This window comes from Indicator indicator, chromosome 10, assembly GCF_027791375.1.
Source record: "Indicator indicator isolate 239-I01 chromosome 10, UM_Iind_1.1, whole genome shotgun sequence".
NCBI classification, from domain to species: domain Eukaryota; kingdom Metazoa; phylum Chordata; class Aves; order Piciformes; family Indicatoridae; genus Indicator; species Indicator indicator.
In genome coordinates, this window is record NC_072019.1 from 328,361 (window position 1) to 345,740 (window position 17,380).

Consider the following 17,380-nt stretch of genomic DNA (forward strand, 5'->3'; position numbering starts at 1 on the left):
ATTGAGTTTACATCCATTGGTCATAATCAAGCTTTAGTTTACAAGTAGTAAGTACAAAATGGTCTACCTGCCACTTCTGTGTGAGCAGAAGACTGCATTAGGAGATGAAACTAATGAATCTCCTTTGGCCCAGCAAGAATGGAGTTCATGCAAGGAAAAGCCTCTTCCAGTGACATGTTTGGGTGTCTGGCTCTAATGGTCTCTTCTCTAATGGGGTAGCTGCTGGTTTCAGCTGCTGGTTTCAGCTGCTGCAGAAGTGTGTATAGCACTAGTTGTGCAAATTGAAGCTAAACACTATGTGGTAAAGGGAGCTGTGCTGACAGGGGTCTGGCTGGTATCTAACCATTTCTGGTTTCTGTGTTACTCACTTTTTGCAAGCACTTTCTCTTTGTGTTACGTTTCCAGGTACCAACAGAACAGGTTCAGATTTTATAGCTGGTGCTAATATGGCTTTGGTGGTCATTTTCAGGGAGGTGTATTATATGTCAGCTTAGGGAAAGAGCATTGTTCTTTGTACTTTCCAGGTTGAAATTTCATTCTTTTGGCATCTTCAAACCTCAGAAAGCAGCTCGATTTTCACCAAAAGGCTCCTTTTCTTTTTTCAGTTTTTCTTATATTTATACAGGCCAGAGCAGAGCAAAGTATTTACCTTTTTAGCTTCCAGTTAAAGTTCCTGCTATTTTCTTTCATTAGGTCAGCTGTTTACATACAAAGATGGGTTTTTTTCTGTCCAAGTAAAAAGAGACCTCTAATACATAATCCAGCCTATGTTATGCTGAGCCTTGAGCACTGGAACCAATGGTGGCTTTGCTGTTATTCTTCATAAATCTTTTGTTTATGTAGGTGCTGCTCACATCTAACAAACTTGGAGGCTGAAATGTGGAATTTGTCACAACTGACTCAGTCTTAAAGAACAAGGATGGGTTTTAGCCATAGGAGGGTAAAATTCAAACTCCAGAATTTTGGTGCTGCTTTCTTGCATGGGTCAAGCTGGCTGAGTCTGAGTGGTAAAAGATTTGGTAACGTGTATTGCAGTAAGTGATCTGAGAGAATTTCTTGGGCTTTCATTTGCCACCATGCTTTGGTATGAAAAGTTTCCTTAATACAAAATCTGCGTGCAAATGTATAATGTACTTCGTCAATTTCATATTGCATGAACCTCCAGAAGTGCAGATTTCATGATGTTAAACAGGACAGTACTTCACATTTTAACTTCCAGACATTCTTTATATGAATTACATTGCTGGATTGCCCAACGTAAGTCCAGATTTCCCCCCAATATATTTCCAGTGAAATGCCTAACTTTTTTTCCCCCCTCTTTTTCCTGTGTAGACTGAAAACGAGGAGAATGGCCAAGCAGACAACTTTTCAATGGATCCCCAGCTGGAGAGACAGGTGGAGACGATTCGAAATCTTGTGGACTCCTACATGTCTATTATCAACAAATGTATCCGCGACCTGATACCCAAAACAATCATGCATCTCATGATCAATAACGTAGGTACCAGCCAGGGTTCTGAATTGTTGTAATGGATCTGTGAAATCTCTTACTCTCAAACACAGGATTCTTGAATATAGCAGCAACAACAGCACCTTCTGAAGAGAAGAACATGCTCCCGCAAATGCCACACTTGCAGACAAAATATCTTCTAAGGTAGTAGAAGGTTCTGCAGCCTTCTGAAAGGCTGGCACACTGCCTTGAGTGCCTACTCCAAGATGATAAAGATTGAGTTTAATTATATCCTAATCAGAACATGTTATTTTTAAAAGGGAAATCAAGGATGAGTTCTTTGTTTGTTTGTTTTTCATTCTGTCTTCCTTTTGATGTAACAGGAATGAGGAGTTGGGAACCTGTGAGAGCAGCAGAGCAGGGCTGTGCTTGCTTGATCTTCTGTCTGCACCTTCTTTTCATGGTGTCCTAAAGCAGTTCGTACTTTATTTGGGTTTCTTTATATTTTCAGGTTACTATTTTCAAGGAATAAATCTAGAAGCTTTGGGCACTGTTGTTTAGCTAAGTAGGTGTGGTGGTTTGATTTAGTGTGTATGTCTTTCTTACATCTGAAGATGAAAGAAATGGCTTTGAGATATCATTGTTTTACCACTGCACTAGGATCTCAGCCTTCACCTCCTGGCAGAGGTCTGAATGGACCTTGCTGAAAGCTAAGCTTCATACTAGTGCTACTGCTACCATACTGATTAATAGTGGAGAGCGCAGCTCCTGTGAGCTGTGGGGAGCACCTTTTCTGCCAGGCCATCAAACCAATCAGTCCTTACAAATACAATACACTGTAACACAAATCTGGGTAGGGAGTAGCATTTGCTTTTGACTCAGGGCTGCCTCTAGCCGTTGCCTGATGGATTTCATTAGCACTGTGGAATTTGTGGCACTTAAGATTTAGGTGGTTGGGCAGGAAATTTCAATGAGATTTCCTGGTATATATAACATGAGAGCAAGAGAGATTCCATTAACTTCTTTAGGCGTAAGGGAGTTAGACTCCCAATACTGCTCTGCTCATGGGTGCCTTTTTTACCAAAGAACATGGACTTATGGGTTAGGATTTTCACAAAAGACCATGGGAGCAGTGGAACTGTTCCTTTTGTCCTGAAGTCAGCCATGCACTCAACTTTATAGGGCCGAGCATGTTTGCTCTGCTCTTTCCAGATCACAGCTAGCAGCTTGCTGCTTTGACTTTGCACAGCTTCAGTGCTTTTTGAAAGGGCTGGGCTTTAGCTCTTGTTTCATAAACTGCAGAGTTCAGTGAGGAGTACCTTTTGAAAGCTGACATTCAATTTTTCTGCCACTCACCTCCTCATATGGAACAGTTTAAGTGTCTCTGAAGTGTGTGCTTTACTCAGAAGCAGAATACTGTAAGATTTTGTACTTTCAATCTCATCAGCTGTTAGTTACATCATCAAAGCCTGTCATGCTGGCTGACCATGGCACACAGAAACAACAGACCCAACAACATCATCCACCTCTCAGTTGACCTCATAGTCCCTAGCTCACTAGCAAGCCCAAATACAGCTAGGATGTCCACCTTAATCCTAGACTTTCAATCTGTGGCAAAGAATCAAAACTTTTTAAAGGCTTGTGAAGAGTGAGACTACAAACTTTAACACACTTTTTTTTTAGGCAGTAAAGTACCATAATAAAAAAACAGCTAAAATATTTATGTTTTAAAATCAGTGGTATTAAAAGAGAGAGAGAAATGCTTGAATTGAGACTGCTGAGCCACACCAAACTGTTGTGCAAATTGCTGGAAAGCAGTGGAGCTGTGATGAAAAGTGGGTCCTGCTCAGTTGTGTGTGTTTTCCTTGGAGTCTTCAGAAGTCCAACCCATCCACTAGCAGTTAAGTGAAAACACCCTCCCTCTGAATGAGCATATTCTGTATTTTCTGCTGCCCCACCATGTTGCCTCCAAAACTCCGGAAACAAATCGATCCCACGGAGTTTGTTTCCATGACAATCATAACCTCCCAAGTACTCCTAGAACTTACTTTCCACTTTGTGGGCCTGCAAATGAGCACTTTTAGTTCAAGGGAAGTATCAGATTCAAACTCAGTGCACAGAAAATTAGATGCTGTCCCTGACCATATTTTGAGGCCTAAGCCCAGACTGCTGTATTCCAAATGCATCTCTTATTCTGCCATTAGGGTGGATGTTGATTACCTTAAAAGAAAATACATTTATCACTCAGACCTGTATTGAGGTACCATTAGCAATTCAAACATGCCCAACCAAGCACACATTGCAGCATTTGTATTTCATGGTGCCTAGGTACTCCAAAATACTTATTACTACTGAGCTTAAGGTATGGGTTGTGTTTGCATTTGAGACAGTGATGTGCATTGTAGTCTGCTCACTGATGACTAAAGTTGCCAGCCCATCTCACCCCACTCCAGGGTGACAGGACAGGCTTTTGGGGCATTGGTGTTTCAGATGCTTGCTGTGGTTCAGGTTTGACTGTGAGTCTGATGTCTGTGAAGGAAAATGTTTGAAACTATTCATCTGAAGCTTTCTGTTTTCTAGAAAGGAGTAAATGTCACTTTCCCTTCTTTTTCCAAGCTGGAGAAAGTGGCTGTTGTGGAAGCTCATCATCTGTCTAGTACAGTGCATCTGATTGTAGAAGGCAGGAGGTTGATCCCAGAACCCCATCCTTAATGCAGCAGCCTTTCCCTTCCAGAAGAATTTAGGGAGTTACTTGAGCCTCCTGCTAGTGGCAGACAGTGATCTCTCTTGATAATTGTCACAGGCTGATTTCAAACAGATATTTGTGGTTTAACAATGCCTTTACAATCAGCTCTGGCCTTAATCTAATTCTAGGACGACTTCTTTTTCTGAAGTGATGCCATTAAAGTGCACATTTCGTCGAGTAGAATGTGATGCTGTTTAACTATGATATCTGTTTTTAATGTGGAGTGTTTGGCAGTCACGAGGAAAGTAGTGTACTCTGGCTCTTGATCAGTACCATCTACTGGAAAACAGCATGAGACTCATGGAAAAGTTTTGCAGGCTTTGCTGAGAATTTGTGCATCTCCTGTCATACATGAATGGGAAATGACAGCCAAGCCCAGACAATGTGGTTTTGTTTCCCTGTGAGGTCTGTCCTGGGCTTTTTTTCATTGCTAGGTGACCATCAAGGGTCCCATGCCTGCGCAGTTTGACTGCTCCTATTGACCTTGTCTGAACTAAAACATTGCCACAGTGTAAATGTCAGGATTTCAATCCATGTTTCTAAACTAGCACAAGCCCATCTGCAAATGGAGCTCAGGTTTATGTAATCGGGATCTTGAGAATGTATTATGGTTAGTATCTCCAGCTCTAAAAAGCTTTATAGAGCAAAAAGCCAGGTGAGAAAGAGATCAGAACAGCAATGAAAGTCTCAAATGCAAGGTTTTAGTAGGTCAGCAGTTGGTTTATTTACCACTGTCTTATTTAATCAGAGTATTTCTAGCTTTTTATCTCTCCTAATGTAGCCCAGGTTCCCATAACCAGGGCAGGCGTAGCAGGAAATCAATACAGTAAATCAGATTACTTGGAGACTTCTCCCTTCAGTTTGAAAGTGTTTGGATGGGATATTTAGAATCTGACAGCAGTTTTGGAGATGAAAGATGCCATCTGCAGTAAAGTAAACTGTTGCTAAGAAAATAATTGGCAGAGGTATTGTAATGCTGGGAAATTCTTAGGAGAATTTAGTATCTGATGGAATGGCTAATAGCTGCTACTTGCCTCTCAGTCAGCCATTCAAAATTGGACCAAAATGCCAGCTGACTCCTAGGAGCTGTTGGGAAGCCTGTTTCAAATGACCTGTAAGCATAGGTGTCACCTTACAGCTTGAGACCTTAACTCCAACCATGTTAAGTGTTTGAAGGTCACCAAAAAGGCCACAGTGCATTATGGAGCTATTGCACAAGCCTGTCTTATCCTCATGATGGGGATCATTGGCTCCTGGTGTGGCTTCGTAACTGTGTCAAGCCCATCTGCTCGGAGGCAGCTGCTAAAAGGTCCTCTCCATCCCTTGCCAGCTGCTCTGCCCAGCTGTGTCTGCCAGCCTTTCCATCAGCTGCAGCTAGGCCTCAGCCTGCTGCACCATCAGCTCAGTCTGAGTCCAGCATTTTCAGGTCCCTGATCTGACCTAACAAAAGCTGCATGACCAGCAGAGGTAGTAGGAGGTAGTGAGAGTGAGTGAGGTAGTAGGAGAAACCAACTGAATTGAGAGAATGTCTTTCCTGGTTCCATGCCTCTCACTCTTGGTTCGCTCAGTAGTGTATTTTCAGTAGGTTTTTCTTGTTCATTTGTTTGCTGGAGTTTTGTGTTGTCTGATGAAATAGGTGAAGGAATTTATCAACGCAGAGCTCTTGGCTCACTTGTATTCTTCTGAGGACCAAAACACTCTGATGGAGGAGTCTGCTGAGCAGGCGCAGAGGCGCGATGAGATGCTCCGCATGTACCAAGCACTGAAGGAAGCCCTGGCAATCATTGGAGACATTAGCACCAGCACTGTCTCAACCCCTGCACCCCCTCCTGTAGATGACTCCTGGCTTCAGCAGGCACGCAGGTAAAGGTCCCCAGATCTGTATTGCAAGGAAATCCAGGACAGGCAGATATTGGCAGCAGCAGCAGCTCCCTCCCTGCCCATCTGTGGGAGCAGTACCTCTAGATCTTTAATGACACCTGAAGGGGCTACATGAAGGCTGGAGAGGGACTGTTTGCAAAGGCCCGTGCTGATAGGATGAGGGGCAATGGTTTGAAATTAGAGAAGAGTGGATTTAGATTGGAGGTTAGGAGGAGGTTCCTTACCAGGAGGGTAGTTGAACACTGGAACAGGTTGCCCAGGGAGGTAGTTGAGGCCCCATCCTTGGACATATTCAAGATCAGGGTCAACAGGGCTCTGGGCAACCTGATATAATAGAGGATGTCCCTTCTCACTGCAGGGGAGTTGCACTAGATGACTTTTGGAGGTTCCTTCCAACACAAACTCTAAGATACTATGGCATTTGTGAGTGAAATCAAAACATTTCTCACATACACATATTCTATGGATACATATATGAACACTAGACAGGATATTTGCCTTGCAGAAGACATCCAAAGGCTTTATAGCATGCCCCATCCTTCATAAGCAGCTGCTCCTGCCATCTCAATTGTGCATCCACAAGGCCTCTTCTTTCAAGCAATTATAACAATTCATTATCTCATGTTCCATGTCCTAGAATATCCACTTAACATTATTAGAACTCTGATCTTAAATCCTTTACATTTACTTCTTTGCTTGAGTGTTTATTTCTATCATAAGGCTGCAGGAAAGCTAAGTGTGATGCTCTGACACTGACAGCAAAGGAAAACACCAAGAAAAAATAATTGTCATAGGCACAAAAAGGGTTTTAATTTCTGATTTTATTATTTTTAAAAACACCCAAAAGCTAACCTGAACTTCTCAATGTCTTAAATCTCTGCTGTTTCACTAGATCACCACCTCCAAGTCCCTCAACTCCGAGGAGGCCTACATTAAATAATCCACCAACCAGACCTTTATCTGGCAGAGGACCTGCTCCTGCCATCCCATCTCCAGGCCCTCAGTCAGGGGCTCCCCCAGTCCCATTCCGCCCAGGATCACTGCCTCCATTTCCCAGCGGTGGTGAAGCCCTTGGAGGACCTCCTCAGGTTCCCTCTCGGCCGACCCGGGCTCCTCCTAGCGTCCCAAGGTAAGGTGCCTGATCTCCCTGGCGGTGGGCATGGTTCTCTCCCCCCAGCATAACAGACAAGGTCGTGCACTGGCTTGGGAAGTCGAGCACCATGGCTGAGCAAGTCTTTGTAACAAAGCAAAACTGCGCTCCCTGCAGAGAGTCAAAGGCATTTTGAGCAACCACTTTGTAGCACAGATAGGACTTCTAGGGAAAATAGGAAGTGCTTTCATGGGGAAAAAAAGTTTCAGTTCTTTCCAGTCAGTTTGAAGACACAAAGATTTTCTTACATTGAGAATCCCTCCTCTGGTTATGTCCTACCCACATGGGTCCACAAATGGAGAGAGGTCATCTACCCCTCCACCAAGGCTGGGGCAAGGGTACAGCTCCTCACTTTTGCTATCCTGAGTCCTCAGCAGAGGAAGGGACGGCTCTTCTGGGAGAGAGCAACACCAATTCTTCTAGAACTAGTGTGACAAACTGATAGCATTCTGAGTTTTATTCCACAGTGCAAGACACTTGCCTTCAGTTGAAAAGAGTCCCCAGCTGTCTAATGGCATAGGTCAGATGGCACAAAGTGATCAGTTAAGGAACAGGAGTTTTGTGGCCACATCATTTCCTTTTCTTCCCTTTCCAGACCTTTCCATTTATCAGTACTTTTTAAAGTAGCTCTGGAGATTTTATTATTTTGTGTGGGATGAACTGCTTTTTAATATAAATTTTTATTTTAAACTGTCAATATTTCTTTTCACAGTGACATAACACATACAATCATTCATATTAAAAGTATTTTATATATATATATATATATATACACATATGAGAAAGCCTCCAAATCAGAGGGCTTAGGTAACTTCCTAACTTAGGAGATGCATAGGAGATACAGTGTTGGAACAAAGGGGTTTCTCCATTTTGAATAAATTAACTGTTACATTAAAATTAGTCATAGTTTGCAAATACAAAAAAAAAACCCAAACCCCACCAGTTAAATAGAAACAAGAGGAAAATGTGCACATTTTCAGTTTGAGAAATGGAAATTGAGAAGAGAACCTTTGGAGAAAAACTTTCTTTTAAAAAGGTGAGATCTGTTGTAGATGACAGTAAGTTAAATCTGAGGCTCAGTTTCTAGTATAGTTATTCTTTATAACATGGAGAATAAATCAAAGAGGTCTATCAAAGGAGTGAAGTGTTTCTGTGTATTTGCTGTAGATTGCATCAGTGCCTACCATGAAGTGCACTCTTTCACCTTGGTGGGTATCTCACTGCTTGCAGTAGGACCACTGGGGAGAAATCCAGAACTGCTTTTCTGGGTACTAAAACTTGTGCAGAAAGGGAAGAAGCCCAAGCATCATCCCCTCCCTGGGAGAGCCTGGGACTGAGCTGAAGGGCACTCGCCCCAGTGTTCCCCCTGTGTCTCTATCAGAGCATAAATCACATCCTAGACAGAGAAATGAGGTCCAGTGTGTTGTCAGTTGTACTGCTGGAGAGAACCATAGCCTCCTGGTTTATCTCACCTTGCCGTGCCAATGAGCATGTCTCCTTTGTCCTGCCTGGCCGTGGTTTTGCATGAATATTGCTTTCCTGAGGTGCCTTGCAAGAGCATGTCTGGTGCTAAAGTGACAGTTGGGATGGAGACCTGAAAAGGAATGTCCTAGAGCACAACAGACCCTTGGGTAAGCAGCCTGCAAGCAGCTCAGCTCAGGAGTGCTGCTGGTGGCACACAAAGCCGTGGCTGATAAAGGAGGGCAGTGTTTGTGCACTGCTGTAGCTGGAGGTATAGTTGAGTGTACGACTGCTTGACATTTTTGTGGAAGAAAATATCTGCAATACACATCTGCTGGACTGGATCCTAGATGTCTGTTTTAGAGCTATGAAAGCCTTAGACATGAAAAAAAAACTCATCTGTTTAAGAATGAAGGAAGAGGTTTGCCATTTTGCTGAAACTTCAGGTTTCTCCTGCTGACTAAAACTCAGAGAGAGGAAATCCCAGGGAAGGGGCTGCAGGGGAAATCACCTGAGTGGGACAGCGTGGCCAGCTCCTGCCCCTATTAAATGTTTCTTTTGAGCCCTGGAATTTCTGCTACGCTTGGTCTGGTTTTAATAACAGCCTTTGCAGGATCATAGGAAATTGACTCAGAAAGTGGGTCTGAGATATTAAAAGGAAAGGGGAAAAAAAAGGCTTTTGAGGAAGAGTTCTTGTGGAAACTTGAGCTTTCTCTGTGACTTGTTTTTGAACTGAGGCTCTGTGCTCTGACTGCTCTACCACCATTTTCCGCAACAATTCCTTGAAGAGTCAGAATCTCTCATACCTAGGGAAATACTTCAGCTTCCTGAGAGGAAAGTTGTATTTTTAAAGTTCATCTAGGTTTCCAGAGGAGCTTTTTGTGGCAGTCACTGTCATGTGGAGCTGAAAATCCTTACATGTTGAAGAAATGTAAGCTTTGTATTTTCTTCTGTTCCGCCTTAAAGTAAAAAAAAATCATTTTCAGGGGTAAGACTTGGACCATCCTATTCCAATGAGTGACTGAGCACATATTTGATTTGAACAGCTGGGCACCTTATAGTGAGATATAGCTTCTCTCTTCAAATAATTCTTTCCTCAACTTTATTAGCATTCAACGAACTGTGCAGAAATGGTTGGCTCTTGGCATTTTCTCACCATTGCTTGCTTACTCTACAGGGAAGGGAAAAGAGTTAGGGGAGCAGGAAATCATTTTCTTCCTTGCTTCACTGTGATTCTAAAGCTGGTTTGGGTTATGTGCTCTGAATATTTCTGTAAGGAAACAGAAACTATTTGCATGATACATGCCTCTTTTAATTAATCCCACTTGAGGTGGGTGGATCTCTCCCAGCAAAGCCTGTGAGTAAAGGCCTCTGGCTTTAAGGGCTCCATGCCAAAGCATATATGATTTGTGAAATATTCCTTGCTGCCAGAATTTAGATTATTGCCTCCCTCTCTCTTAAAAGGCTGCAGTAGTATTTCGAAAGAAAATGCAGCTGTGTGCCTGTATGGCTTTAAGCTAGCACTAGAACCTCTTTAGCTTACCATGATGTGTGTTTGCCTGCCTGTTTGGAAAGCCTGATCTTGACCAATTTTAGTTCTACTGTGGATGCCTTGATTTATGGCTTTTAAATGTCCTGAATGGGAATTTCAGCTTTGCCACAAAGAAAACAATTGAATTGGAAATGTTCTTCTCTTGGCAGCAGAGTCCATGGTGTTATTGGGGGTGGGAGGGTGCTCCCTTTTTCTCTCATGTCCTGCTCTGCAGTGCTACTGTGGATGCATGAAGCCTTTCCCAACGAAATGGAGAACATTACTTATTTTGCCATTAAAGCACACGTGATGTGGAACTCTGGGACCTGGTTAAATGGGAGCCTTGAAGGGCTGGACCATCTGCTCCAGCAGGGAAGAACTTGGCCTTGAGTGGCCTTGAGCACACTGGTGTCACCCTCAGGCTTGCTAGTGCTTAGTCCCTGGGGGCTAAGGGTGGTCTTTACACGTGAGGCAAGCCACAGGGACGGAATTCATGTGGTGCTGTTCATGAACAGCCACAGACTCTGACTACCATTGACTTCAAACTACAGCCAGCCAGCACAGAAGGGGTGATGGCTGCCCTGCAGCTATGTTTTATTATGCCACCAAGGCTAATTCCATGGCCTGTTGTGTTTGTAGCTAACCTACATTGTAAGCCTGATGGCTTACACATATTTCTGCCAACCCACCACAAAAAATACTTATGTTTGACAGTAGTTACAGTTAGACATTCCCAGACAAAGCCAGAAGCACTGCTGAAAGCACCACTGCCTGACATTTCCTGGACCACGGCCTCTGTGCTCAGCTCTGTGATGGACAGGTACCAACCACTAAGCTTTCTGTGATGCATTTTTACAGATTAGAGTTCTTTGGAGAGATTTCATGTAATGTCTAACCCTGTGCACTGAATGATAAGAGAATCCCTTGCAAAAATTGCAAGCGATCTTCTGATTAAAATCTGCCATAGTGTATAGGCATGTAAGGCCAGAGAGATATCCTGCCTTAGCCTGGCAATCTCCTCTGCTTTACAGAGTTTGGCCTTGCAGCCTTAAAAGCTTACTCTGCTGTATTTTTGAATGGAATATAAATGCTAACTGAATGGAATATAAATGCTAACCAAATGCTAACCCAATATTGCATCAAACTCTTCTGGCAGGATGATTAAGTGCCCACCTTAAAGCATTTGCATGGTGAGTTGGATGATCTCAATCTGAACACCCAAGCAGTACAGCATAGCTCTGTCCAGCAGTAGCATCCATCTGTCCTCTTTGAATGGATTTTCAGTGAAAGTTATTTTCTAAAAACATAATCAGCAATTAGAAGTGTTTCATGCAAGCAAAGAAATAAAAATGCTCTCTGGAGGAATTTCAAAATCCTGCTGAATTTAAGAGCAAAGAGAAAGCCAAAGAGTAACTAATCTATCCTGCATCTCATGTCTGTGAGCTACACAGGTGATGCAAAGCCCCAGCCAACCACAGAGGGGATACTGCTCTTCCTGAGTCAGTATGTTTCCAACTCTGCCTGGCCAAGGACCCCAAGAGCACAAGGCTTCTGAGAATGTCAGTTAATCTTTCTGTGAATCCTGCCCCAGGGAAGGACACTCCTGTGTAATTTGTTACCAGACTAATTTGCATTTCTTGTCCAAATGCACACCTGGGAATATGTTCCTTTTGCTGCTGGCTGCTTCAAGAAGGAGACTCCATTTATTTTCCCTTATCTCTTATGTAGGACTTCTGCTTTCCCCCATCTTCCACTAGCTCCTTTATCACTATTTCGTTTTCATTTTTGTCTGCCCTTCCCTTGCTGTCCCTTTCTTGACCATCCTGTTTGCTTCCTTTTTCACCTCCTCCCTTCACTTGATTTCCTGCCTGGTACGTTTGTCTCTCTTCCCTCCTTTCTTTCTCACTGTCTTCTCTTGGTTTCTTTCCAACTTATCCCTTCCCTGGCACCTTTATAAATCTGTCTCCTGCTCCATGCATTTCTGTCTTTTAAAGTTTTTCAGACAGTTTGTAAACCATAAAATGCAATATGTGGCAATCTTTCCTAATAGCAGCCTGGTGTCAGTGGCTGTGCCAACCATTAGAAACACTATCTGCACTACTCAGGGTAAGCATCCTGCCATGTGCAAAACCAGCTGAGGACCAGTATCTCTGGTAGTTTTGATCATCTTTAGCATTGCTCCTGAGCTATTCATCCCTGCCCTACTCAACACAAAATTGCTTTTAGAACAAGGTCAACTAGGAGAAATCCATTTGATTTGGGCTCTTGCAAGTTACTTTCAAAGCTCAGCAAAGAGGATTAGGCTAGGAAATGGCTTTTCATTGCTCTCAGTGTAGACCAGCCCCATGTGATGGAAAAGGTTAAGTAAAAATGATGCAAGAGAGAGAGAATGAGACAGAAAAAGAAACAACCTGCAACAAGTTGGAAGAAAGGCTTTTTCACCAAAGTTTTCCTGTTGTTATTCCTTAGCCTTTTCTCTCTCATGATACTGCTAGTAGAAGGAACCTCTTCCTTGAAAAAGGAAAGCAGAGTCAAATAGTAAATGTTTTTTGCCAGCAATGCAGGAACCTGGAGATGTGTTTTGTCCCCAGTAATTATTTAATCTCATAACAGAGTAGCTTAATAAAGGTTACCATGAAGTGTATGTAGGATTGCAGCAATGGTGTTTAGCAGGAAATGTGATGCCTTTTTCAGACTGGGCAGTACAGCAGTCTGTTTCTAGCCTTCCTTATGCTAGGACAGAAAATATAGGACAGTAAATATAGAGCAAGCATTGATGCTTTGAACTTCCTGAACTTGCAGGCATCTTGAAAGGCTCTCTTTGAAACTCTCCCCTGCCCTGCAAGCTGTATTGGATCCTTAGTGAATGAGGGCACTCAGTGGCTACATTAACAACAGTGGCACGGAGAATCACGTTAGTTGTCATCATGGACAAGAAGAGGTGCAGTTCCAGCTGAGAACCAGGACGTTTGCTCCTTTCATGCACCAAGGTGTGTAAGGAGAAAGACAAAAAGGCTGAGGAAGGTCAGAGGTGAGGATAACAGAATGGGCAGAAGTAGCTGTGGTGCTCAGAGACAGGGTACATGGTTGACATTGATGCTGCACAGGATAGCTAAATGCAGAGCAGTACATAAGAGCTGAGCTTCTATGCAAAGAGGAGATGTTCCTCCTACTGGTTTTGGGAGCCTTGTGTTGCCAGCCTCTGTGGGCAGAGGAAGGTAGAGCAGCATTCTGAACGTATCACTTAGCACTCCTAATTCTCTTTTCTTCCACAGGCAGTTTTGATCCTTTTGACCATCCTGACCTAGGGTTTATGAAAGGTTCCTGAGGTATTTTGAACCTCTCTGCTTCTGAAAGGAGTATGTGTGTTAAGTCTCGCACAGTGGAACCTGAATTCCTGATGGAGATTTGTATTGCTTCATTGTAGTGGTGACTAGTAGAAGAGCTCATCCTTCCCATTCACTCTTCTATTTCTTTCACTTAAAAGAAATAGGTATAGGATAAACCAGCATAATCCAACAACTTCAGCTTGCTTACGTTTAGCACAAACATTCTCCCACTGAGAGAGGATTGTCCAGCTGGGTCATTTGAAATAGTGAGGTTAGCTGGCTGGCTGGCTGTGCAAGTATCTGGTAGTACAGTTGCAGCACACCCTCTGTGCATTAGTGGAGCCTGATACATACATGCTGCAGAGCTGGCATGCATCCTCAAACACTGGGCTATGTGCATCAGTGCTTCTGGTCCTGGCTTGCCTGTGATAGTAATCATAGAATCCTAAAATGCATTGGGCTGGAAGGGACCTCATCTAGATCATCTAGTCCAACCCCCCAGCAGTAAGCAGGGCATCCCCAATTAGATCAAGTTGGTCAGAGCTCCATCAAACCTGACCTTGAATGTCTCTAGGGATGGCGTCTCCGCTACCTCCCCGGGCAACCTGTTCCAGTGTTCCACTACCCTCATGATAAAGAACTTCTTCCTAATGTCCAATATAACTATCTACTCTTCTCTAGTTTAAAACCATTGCCCCTCGTCCTGTTGCTACATGCAGTTGTAAACAGTCCCTCCCCAGCCTTCTTGTAGGCCCCCTTCAATATAAGGTCTCCCCAGGCTGAACAACCCCATCTTTCTCAGCCTGGCTTTGTAGGAGGGGTGCTCCAGCCCTCTGATCATTTATGTGGCCCTTCTCTGGAGCTGCTCCATCAGGTCCACATACTCTTTGTGTTGAGGGCCCCAGAGATGGGCACACTACTGAGGTCTCACTCCTGTGGGCATCTTTACTAGAGACATTTTGTGTTTCACAAAAATTACGTTTTTCAGTACAAAACCAAATCTGAGACATTTCCACCTTCTCAGACCTTGGGGTAAGGACAGTGTCAGACAGGTATTCCCCAACTACTTTTTCCTTTCATCACCACCGAGTACTGTTTGTCATATCTCACATCATCATCTCCTGATTCTTGTCCATGATTCTTGCTTTAATCCTCTTAACTTTATCATCCTTTTTCTACTTTTCCTATTTTCTTATGACCTGCATCACTAATATCAAGTGCCTTTCCTCCTCTTGGTTCCCCCACTTCCACTCAAGAACCTTTCTCATGAGTGGATGTTCAGGAGACTCTGTAGTAGCCACACTGCATCTGCTGTAGGCCAGAAAGAGTTTAAGGTATGCACAGACTGCAGACTAACTAAGCAGGCTTGCAAACCATGTCTCGCCTCTGTTCTTTAACCGTGATGGCTACAGGAGTTTTACTTCTGGTTTGGATTTTCTTCCAAACTCAGAGGCTGATGGAGGTTGAGAGGTACCATATGACACACAGGTTGATATAAGAACTGTGAAAAGTAGAGGATAAGCTGTGTGGCTCTCCCAGGATCTCACTGAAAAGAGAGAAAACCTTGTGAAAATAAAACCAGTTCCTGGCATTATCACCATCCCAAGAAGATACTTGGTCTCCCTAAATAATCATCCAAACAAGAAATCATATTTCCTCACTCTTGTAACCTCTTCTTGTACACCTCAATCTAGATTTGATCCAGATTTGTATCATTACTTAAAATATAAATTGCCTGCAGTCAGACTTAAAAGCCACTTAGAGCTTTTGTTTGAATATCTTCTGGTTTACTTCTCCAGTGTAACATACTGGAGTGCTGTGAGAGGGCTGCGTTACAGGGAAGCCAGATGATGGAAAAGGGAGGGAGCACTGGACTTTTGTTTACCATTTCAGATCTGTAGGCTGTACTGTAGAATAGTTACATGCATGCGTTCTGCCAGTGTTCTCTGGTGATCACGAGCAAGCAAGAATGTAAAATGGAAGTGAGGATGAAAGCCTTTTATTTAGAGGTTAGCTGTGCTCCAGGAAGAGAAGCCATCTTCTTCAGAGGAGCCTCCCATGGTAACTACAGCCATGCTCTACTGAAAGCATATTTTGTGGACTCTGTGTGGGGAGCGATAGCACTTCTCACAAGGCAATGCCTGAAGAGCTCCCATGTGTTTCTGATCGACCTTTAAGTCTAGACTTGCTTTATTTAGTTTCTTTCGCTCTGCATTTGCCTAACTAAAGCTTTTAGGAGTTCTTTTAAAACTGGAAAAGTGGGGTGTGTAGCTTAGGTTAAAAATAAACGTAAAACTTTTCCTTGTTTTAAAAAGCCTTTGCGCGGGGGTACAAGTTACCCTCCGCTCAAAACCCCACTGCGCTCTTCAAAGGAGGAGTCTCTGCAGCAACATCAGGGAGTTATTAAATACATACTTAGTCCACAATTTTCATTGGTAAATTCTTTATGTCTGCTTAATGTGTGCTAGTTAGAAGAACTGATTCTTTCTGCAGACTCGTTTACTCAACCCTGGGGACCTATGATCCCCTGCCCCTTTAGCACTAACTTTTACAAACACTGTTTTCCTTTTTTTTTTTTTTTTTTTTTTAATAATAAAAAAAAGGCACAACAGGCTGAGCAGCCCCTTAAAGGGGCCAGGCAGTGGGACTCGGCCCCAAAACTCGAAACCCGGCTGAAATGTTGGAGACAATAAGCAAAGTGGAGTTCCTGCAGCATTGACATAAGGAGCTTTCTATGAACCGGGAGCTGCCTTTGGGGCCCGGCAGCAGTTCGGCACCGGCAGCAGCTCAGGCCGGGGCCGTCGCAGTGCGGCCGGCACGGCAGCCACAGCGTCCAGGCCATCCCTACCGCTATCATCCCCTGGCCTCAGACTAAACATTGAATTGGGCTTAGTCACACAGTTAGTCACTGCCATGGCAGCGAGTGCGGAGCAGGGGGCTGGGGGCGGCTGTTTACCTTTGGCTTCCCCTCGCTGCCTTCCAGAGGCAGGCAGCAGCTCCCTCTGCTGCTCTGCGCTCCGGTCGCTGCCGCTTGCTCCGCGCTCGGAGCGCCTGGCAGCCCTCCTTTATGTAACTGCTCAGGAAGCAGCGGTGCCGAAAACACGCCAGGCTTCCCGCAGGCCTGCGGGGTCTGGAGGTGCCTAGAGCAGAGAGGAAGGTGGGACGACATCTGCAAGGGCAGTGCGGGGCTGGTTGTCTCGGGGTGTCAGGTTGGGTGTCCAGGCTCCTGCACCCCCGTGTCCGGGGAGTGTTCTGGGAGTGAAGGAGGGCAGAGGCAGAACACGTGTGGCTTGATCTGTCCTCCTGTCTTTGGGGTTAGATTCCTGTTGGGGGTGGAAAAGTCTGAATCCTACTCAGCATAAAAATGATCACATTTTGACTTGTCACCTTGACAGGGAAATCTCATGACAGGCAACTTCTGTGCTTGTCCTTTCCTTCACTTTGACTTGAGTTCTGGTTAACAGAGAAAACACAGCTCAGAGCTGATTGTGGTCCAAACCAACTGACTATATCCAGGACTGATTATATCCAGGAAATCTTCCCACTCCAGTTTCTAGTCTGCTGGGCTAAATAGCAGTTTGAGTAAATTGCATTATCTGAACCCAGCGTGCTGCATCCAACCTGGTATGAAAATGCAGCTCAGGCTTGCCTCTTTTAAATTTGATATGAAGACAATTGTGTGCGTTTCCCCTTGTTTGTAAATTGTATACACATGATATGATGTTTTCAGTAAGCACTAAACAATGCAATGTGAGGCATTTCAACAAAGGAATAATTTAATGTAACCCAGCAGAAATGCAGAGCCTTAGAAGTGGTTCTTTATGAAACTACG

At 43.9% G+C, this 17,380-nt stretch overlaps 1 protein-coding gene across 1 annotated transcript in view; it reads left to right on the forward strand.

Annotated features, from left to right (window-relative positions):
- The window catches only part of DNM3 (dynamin 3), a 169,533-nt gene extending 152,841 nt beyond the window's left edge, over positions 1-16,692 (forward strand). Inside the window, exons 19-23 of the mRNA XM_054384182.1 lie at positions 1,333-1,497; positions 5,833-6,059; positions 6,970-7,206; positions 12,270-12,325; positions 16,295-16,692. Coding sequence (XP_054240157.1) covers positions 1,333-1,497; positions 5,833-6,059; positions 6,970-7,206; positions 12,270-12,325; positions 16,295-16,692 — 1,083 coding nt within the window. The remainder of the gene's footprint in view (positions 1-1,332; positions 1,498-5,832; positions 6,060-6,969; positions 7,207-12,269; positions 12,326-16,294) is intronic.
- The last annotated feature ends 688 nt before the right edge of the window (positions 16,693-17,380 follow it).